An 8,250-nucleotide genomic window follows, 5' to 3' on the forward strand; every position below is an offset into this window, starting at 1 on the left:
GCTCCGGGCTCGCGGGACCGCCGGGCGGGCAGGACGAGGCGCCATGGCGGCCGCGCTGGGCGGAGGAGCAGGTACGGGCGGGGCGCGGGGCTTCCGCGGGTGGTGAGGCTGCTGCGGCCTCGTCCGCCCTCCTCGGCCTTTGTCCCCGGGGGCCGCTGCCGGCCCCTTCGCACTTCTGCTTCCAGGCGCCCAAACAGCTCGTACCGCTGCTTTCCCGGGCCGGCCCCTGCTGCCGCTCGGCCGCCGCTTTTGTCCGTAGGAAACCGAGGAGGCGGCCCGGGGTGTGTGGCCGGGCCAGACGGAAGTCTGTCGCGGCCCAGTCGCTTTTTCTGCGCGCGAGTGGAGTTGTGTCAAACCGGCCCCCCTGGCCACCGGTGCTGCTCGAAACCCCGGGGCCCCGCTCCGCTGGAAAAGCGAGAAAACCATGTTATCCTAGGAGTTAATGTTAGAAAAGATTTGCTGGCAGGGAGCAGCTCAGTGGTTTAGGGAATGGATCCATGAGAGTGTGTGATGTTGTGGTGGGCCTTGCTTTCACTAGAAGAAATAATTTTGCTTACAGCATTTTAAAAAAAAACTTGAAGTTGGCTGATGCTGGGCTGGACACGGGCATGGGTGACTGGGGCCTAAACAGAAATTGGTCCTGAAAATGGTAACTCTTTGATGATTATCATTATTATTATCATCCCCTCTGGCAAAGGGGGGCCTGATACTAAAAGTTCACCTGGCGCCGCTGAGTGTCTAGGTATGGTGCTGCTGACTAGGGACAAGGTTGTATTATGGTTGCCATTGCTGGCTAGTTTTGGGTAAATACTGTTGGGATTCTTGATGAACATTTTACAACTGTCAGAGTGGTGGGAATGGCTCACCCTTCGAGTTGGCTGGTCAGGTGATGTGATGTTGATTGTGATTTGCTTAGTTGTTAAAAATCATGTAAGCATAATTACATTTTTTCTAGTGAGGGAAGCCCTAATATGTTAACACCGTATTTACTTGAATACGAGTTAAGGTTTTCTCCTTGATCAGCATGGGAGAAAAAGCCCCACATCTTACATTTGCATGCAAGGAAACCTCATAAAATACATTATCTTTCATTTAAACTGCTACCAAAAGCAGCATATGCTCAGTAATGGAAACCAACTGTGAATTTGATTAAATGCAGCCAGCACTGAGAGAGACTAATAACACATGGTCCATATTGGGCAAAGATACTTATGGAAACTCTTTTTGTGTGGCCCTTAAAAAAAAAACAAAAAACAAAAAAACAAAAAAAAAACCCAAAAACTCCCTCCCCCCCCCACGAGGGAACAAGCAGCAGGCCTGGAGGTACTGGAATACCAGGCCTGCACTCAAAGAGGCCGGAGCAAGCTCTGACACCCTCCGCTGGTTTTACCACAAGAATAGGTTAGTGTTGCTTATCTGAATAAAATATACTGTCCATGTTCAGTCTTAGCATCCACTCTGTTTCAGGTCATTGTGAGCCACTGTATTGCATACCTTTAAACTTCCTCTTAATTCCCACAGCTGAGTTGTCCCTTTCTTTCCCATTTCAAATTATTTCTGTTTCTTCACCAAGCTTAAATGTCTGACAGACCTCACCAAAGAGTTCAACCAGAATCCTTCTGTTTGCCCTTCTTCTCTGCCTGTCGCACATGATTATTGTGGCCCTTCTCCCCCTGAGGTAGAACTGGACTAGATTGCCCTGTGCCTCAACTACATATACATTTTTGGAGGATACCAAGACTTGTGATACAAACACCTGGCTCCAGTCATGAGATCAGGACTAATTAGCATGTTGATCCTTTGTGGAGGCTATCTGGAGTAAGCACACATACTGAGCAGTGCTGAGCTGTGGGGCCATGGTGACTTGACTTGCTGTTGACTGTACTGATGTCAGGCCTGATGATCTGTATGGTAAATCATGAGCCTTTTGGCTTTGGGTTAATGCTGTTAGTATTGTATATGCTAGTTTGTATTATATATAAGTAGATGCCAAGGTGCTACTTAAAAGTTGGTTTATTGAGTGCTTGGTCTAAAACTTGCAACATTTTTAGAAAAAGTAAAATGCATCAATTCTGGGTGAATTAAGTCTGTGGGTACTATATGGAAATTACTATGGCTATGCTTATTTCAAGGTCTTTTTTTTCCAAACTTGTTCCTCACTTCCACATGCTCAGAGAGACCAGGGTCTGACAGTAAAGAGAAGGGGAAGGAACTCCAGGGGGAAAAAGTTGTGGGGGAGGGGTAGAGAGCAAAGGGTATACCTGATCCCTCTCACCCTCCAGATTTATTTTCCCCTGTGTATCAGTGGGCGGGGGACAGATTCAATGATCTTAATTATTGGGGGGTTATCTTATGATCAGGGTCATCTTATATTTAAGTAAATATGGTATTTTGCATGGTTTATTTTACAAAAACCTTGGGGTATCTGATCAAATTGGCTCATTCATCATGTGGAAGTGAACTCTAAACTTGTGCTTTGTTACTGAGGCTTTAAAAATTTATTTCTGAAGGAGCTTTGCAGGAAAGAGAGGAGTGTTATTTCCTTTTTCTGCTATTTCTTGTATCCAAAATTCTACAGTGATACTTTAACCACACTAAAATTCTGTTGCAAGCTTTGAAAGTATCCTTTTTTGTAAGTGTCTGCACTACAGGTAAGAGCAAGGGGCTGAAGCTGGTTGGAGAAATGTAGTTTCAACCTATGCTTCTCATTGCTGTGTCTAGGAGGTTTAACCATAGATCAGGACCCCATTGTTTTAGGTTCGTTATATTATTCAGAATTGACATGTTCATAATGAATTAGAGGTTAATTGGACATGGTCCTTGGCCTAGTTAATGTTCATCATGGGCTGCATTTTTACTGCAAAAGTCTGCTACATGCACAGAGCTATTTGGAAGTAAATGTCTAGTGGATACAAGTCACCAGTAGCCTTTATTTCAATGGGAGTAGTCAAGGTAAACCCTGAGTCGGGTTTAAGATGTTTTAATATACAAATAGAAACATGTTCCAACAAGCTTGAAATGTAGTCTAGACATGTCAGTCACAGTGCAGGGAAGATGTTGAGAAGGACAAGGATTGAAGCAATGATTAAATGGTTGCTTAGTTTAGATATATCTGTGTCTTTGTTGGCCAAATAATTTTTAACCCAGGAATTATTATTGCAGACTCTTATTGTGCCCATTACAGAAGCAGCTTTAAGGAATGAAGAGAGGGGTGTACCTGGATGGTCCAGTCAATGGACAGCACTGACTGAGAGTGATATAGGAAAGAGACATGGAGATAGTTGGTGGAGAAAGACAGATGGGGTATCAGGGTAGAAGCAATTACTACTGTTATGACAACACAATAAAAGGCTATTTTAGTTGTGTCCTAGAAGGCAGAAAGGAAAGCTTAAACCTGATCCGGGAAAAGGGGAACCAGTGAAGTTGTTCAGAGAAGGAATATGAAGTTGTTGGATCTAGCCTGATAACTTTGGGAAGTGTTTTTTGATGGGATGAAAAGGAAATGTTTCAGGGAAGCTTTTGATGAAGAGGTTAGAGGATAAAGGAGGATTGGACATATGAAAGAATACATATTCAGATGGCCAACTATTAAGACAGTCAACATGTATGCCTCAGCTGAACTTGAATAAGTTAAAGTATGGTAAGGGGCCTGGAAAACAAGAGTTAGAGGAAAGTGTGAAAGAACAAGAATATTTAGTCAGAGGAATAGAAGGCTGAGTGGGGATTTGATAAGAATGTTCAGATACTTGAAGGGGTGTGCTTATAAGAAGGGGAGGGACTATTCTTTGTGGCTATAGAGACATGGCTAGATCTCAGTCTCAAACTACGGTAGATGAAATTTAAGTTGAAGATTAAGAAGAACTTGTTTGCTATAGGATGGTTAAGCATTGGAACAGGCTACCTAGAGTGGTTGGTAATTCCAAGGTTGGAGATTCCACAAGAGCAGATTCAACAGGCACATGACTGATGGTTTTTGTCAGGGATGATTTTGCCTTGAGCAGGGGATTGGACCAGATGACTACCTGATGTCATCTATGGTGGTTCTGTGAGTGATTCCAGTACCCAACTCAAATTATTACTGGCCCAAGGATAGTGATATTAAGCAGCATACTGTGGACAGCATTGTACTTTGCTCCCCTTGACAGCCTCGGTTTTTAATGCCTGTGTTTCTGAGTGCCATTAAAAGGTCCTGCATGCAGCATGCTGCCCATGAGATGTGTACTGTTCTGTTATAACTATGACAGCCTGTACATTATTATACCAACAGATTGATTCAAAACTGGAAATATGAACTGGTGAAGAACAATTGAACATTTGTGCAATGTCATTTAAAACAGTTCTAAAATGAGCTGCTGCATTTTTTTATTTGCCAGAGTAGAGTCAGTGATTTTCATTCACAAGGTGCCTTGCCTGAAATGCCAAGTGCCAGGAAAAGCTGGGGCAGTGTGAAGCTGGGATTGGAGCTGCAGTGAAATTTGGGGTGGCTGCAGCTTCCTCCTAGGGTCGCTGAAGCCTGCTCTGAGCCCAGCTCCGGCAAGAGAGCCGGTGCTGCACTGGGCTTTTTGCTCCATCCAGCATCTGCTGACCGCCCCGCCCTGTGCAGATCCAGGGGCACTCCACCCTCCTGGGGTGCAGGCAGTGGCAGTGGCACCTCTGTCCTGTGGGGGGGCCCCTGCCCTGGCTGGGCAGTGCCTGCCCCCTCCCTCACCATGGAGGGGCATTGATGTGCACCCCCACCCCATGCTCCTTCCCTCCCTCCTCCCCCTCCAACTTACCAGCTGGAAGCAGCTCTCCATACTGCTGGCTCTGCTCTGTGTTGCGGATTTATTGGCCAAACTATTGGCCCCATCAGGCTGATATCCAATATAGACAATTTTCTTTATATCGGTTCTGATCCAATATTGGGCTGATGTATCAGTGCGCGTCTAGTTTATAGCATTGTAGCTTTTTTGTTGCCGATGATTGCATGATTCAGAAGTATAGTACACATCCTTCCATGTATAATCACAGGTCCAACTGAAACCCAGTTTACGTATCACTTCTCTTTTTGCTGCAGTGTACATTACCTAGACACGGGTTCTATTTTTATGCAGACTGTTAGACAGAGTCCTTCTTTATATTTATTTTTCCTGTTTCTAAGATGCATTACTGCCTTATTATGCTATCTGACTCAACGTAGTACTTGTATGTATTCCATATTCCGTTACAGCTATATTGTTCCTGGTGAAAAAGGTCTATAGAAATAAAGGTAGCAAATTGCAGAGAGCTGGGGCCAGGGACAAAAAAGGCATTACTACTCTGAGGGACAAATATCGGGCAGCTTTCAGATTTCATTGGCTAAAAATGAATCTCTTTGTGTTTGGAAACGGGTTCTCAAACTCATTGTTCTGATTACTATTTTGTTTTCTTTCCATTCTGGCTTAGTGTGACCTTAATATCAACTGTTTTGATAAGTGATGAAGCTTAACCTATGCTTCTATTCAGAGGTATAATTATGTAGCCAGGGAAGACATATGGAGGCAGTGGTGACTTCTCTCTGCTGTGGTGGCAGTAGTTTTTCCCCATGCCCAACACTTTCCCAGCCCTCTGGCATCTTCTGGGGCAGCTGCCTCTGTCACCCTGCCCTAGTTATGCTACTGATCCTACCGCTTTAAAAACGTGGCACCTCTCTTTTCAGATAGTATAGAGCTTTAGGCCTATATCTTCAACCTTACATGGATTTAATTTGAGAATCTAGGGGCATTTATACACATACTTTTTTTTTCTCCGCGATGGGTTAGAGATCCGCCACTTTGGAGCAGATTTGATTAAATGAGCTGAGATGAACTGTGCTGCACTGTGCACTGTTGTGTAAGTGACAAAATGTGCCTCAGCGCACAGAAAATAGTGGCAGTGCCCTTTTGAGCTAAAACACTTTGGAGGTGCTTTAGTTCAAATGTGCGCCGCCTCCATTTTCTCAGCACTGATATGCATTTTGTCGCTTATACAACTGCAAGCATTGGATTTGAAAGAGACAGAGTTTGAATTAGTTAAAATAGGATGGGGTGGTGAATAGGACCTGGAGTTGCAGGGGGAGGGGTGGCTCCCTGCTGCTGTGTGCACCCCCAGAGGAGGCATGGGGGGCACGTGCTTTCCCAGATCTGTGTGTGGAGTGAAGGTGGATTGCCTGCTGCAGGCTTGGGGCCAGGGCTATGCTAGCCTCTTCCCAGCTGGGTCTGTGCTTGGGGTAGGGTGGGCTCAGCTGTGTGGGGCAGGCTGTGGCTGTGGTGCTGGGAGTGGTGGGGAGGGTGTGCTGAGCCTGTCCTTGCCCAACCCATCTTGTGCACAGCCCTAGCGCAGTCTTTCCTGCTTAGAAGAGTGTTAATGTTAAAAGACGTGAAAAATATGTTGCTTTTAAATATTTCAGACTTGTGTACATTAAAGCAGCTTTGAAGAAAAGCTCATGCAGTTGCCTAAGACATTAAGGAAAAAAATTCTGTCAATCTGTATACTTGCATCTTGGAAATCTGTGGTTTACTGTGCCTCTTTTTTTCAATTAAATGTGTAGGGAAATTGTGCTAAAATCTACTTTAAACCCCTCCACCCAAGTGAATAAAAACAGCAACAACACTTTGATAAGAGCATTCAAAATGTTATTCATAATTGAACTGGATACTACTTGAAATATAGTAGTAATTACTCCAATGAGCATATTTAAAAATGGAACTAGGGAGTGGGTTTACTTGAGTCAAAATAATTCAAATATAATAAAAGGCTTAGTCTGTGTGTCTGTCTGTCTATCCATAACACTTTTGGGCAACTGCATATGCACTGCTGAGAGGGGGGGACGATAGATTGCACGTGCCCAAGTTGCTGGGGAAGTTTGTGGTGGCGGTGAATATTCCCTGGCTGCCCAAGCAGCTACACTCCAAATTCCTGCCTGGGGGTGAAGGTGGGGGGAATCATGGCACCCCCTGCCACTTTGCCAGAGCAGTTGGCAGGGGAGGGAGATGGTAAATGTGGGGTCAGATGTGGGGCTCTGTCCCTGCCCCCCATCATTCTTGATGGGCAATTTGCTCGTGTGTTATGCATCATTATATTACAGTGGCTGAAATAGTTATTTTCTCTGCATATTGGTTGCATTTTTCCTGATTTCTATCCATTAAAAATAAAACCAAACCCTGCCTTTAGTGCTATGAAGTTTTGCCAGCTTGATATTCTATTACAATGCCTGTTGGGGAAGGAATTGTCTGTAAGCAAAAGCAATTAACAACACTTACTGCTTCCTAAAAATTGGATCAGGTTCTAGAAAATACTTTTCTCCCAATTTCTTCCAATTAATAAAACACAAAACAGAAAGATATGGTTATATGGTATCACATTCATGTAGTCTGGTTGTCTGTAGTGAAGTTTTAAACTAAAATGCAAAGCTTATTTCCTTCAACACTTTGAATACAGAGGATTTCTATCTAGGGATTGAGTGTGAAGATGTGAGGGAAGGATGTGGCCAGATGTTTAGCTTGGAGAAGAGGTCTGAGCTATCCCACCAGAGTGCAAAACTTTGGTGCTACCTCTGTCTTGGCAACAGTTGCTGTGTAGAAATACTTATTTTAATAGCTCCTGCAGTTATATTAAAGCAATATATACTGCCTTTTATCTGATTTACATCTTCCAATCTACTTCTCTTTTTCAAAAAGTAGATTTCTTTGTAATTCAGGACAAAGTGGCAAATTTTAGCAATGACTTGTATTTACTAGAGAAGATTTTATTTGAGAAGGAGGTTGTTGGATTGGCAAGAACCATTAGCAGTGCTGAAAGAAAAATGAGATGCCCTCGGTCACTGGAAGCGTCTCCTTAGGAAGTGCTTATAACTTGCTGTTCCCATTAATCAGGATAAAACTTGCACACTTTATCTGCCTCTCAGGAAACTGCCTTGGAAACTAATCAGACATCCAGTGACAGAAGTATAGCTATCATACGCCTGCAGCAGTGTTGCCATTATGCCAGGCAAATAATTATATGCAACTATTAATCTCATACAAATAAAAACATTGCTAATAATGTGTGCCTTGTGTTAACAGACCCTAATAATTACTGGGGTTGACCAAATTTAAGCTGTGCATAGTTAGGAAATAGTTACCCAACAAAATTTTGGGCAGTGCACATTCATGCGGTAATGAGTAGGGATCTCCACACATTGTGCCAGAAGTGCCCTTGCAGCAGCAGCTTTAATGTCTTTCATTTCATCATTTGCCCCCCCCCCCCCCCCCC

The 8,250-nt window shown here is 43.9% G+C and overlaps 1 protein-coding gene across 8 annotated transcripts in view; it reads left to right on the forward strand.

Moving 5' to 3' along the window:
* Positions 1 to 6: 6 nt before the first annotated feature.
* The window catches only part of RBM33 (RNA binding motif protein 33), a 224,858-nt gene continuing 216,614 nt past the window's right edge, over positions 7 to 8,250 (forward strand). For all 8 annotated transcript variants that reach the window (XR_002095780.1, XM_019508146.1, XM_019508151.1 and 5 more), the window contains exon 1: positions 7 to 71. Coding sequence is in view for 7 of the 8 variants with exons in the window: in XM_019508146.1 (XP_019363691.1) it covers positions 44 to 71 (28 nt within the window). In the remaining variant the exon portion in view is untranslated. The remainder of the gene's footprint in view (positions 72 to 8,250) is intronic.

Source organism: Gavialis gangeticus, unplaced genomic scaffold (genome assembly GCF_001723915.1).
Source record: "Gavialis gangeticus isolate Ggan-Ray unplaced genomic scaffold, GavGan_comp1, whole genome shotgun sequence".
In the NCBI taxonomy this organism is placed as follows: domain Eukaryota; kingdom Metazoa; phylum Chordata; order Crocodylia; family Gavialidae; genus Gavialis; species Gavialis gangeticus.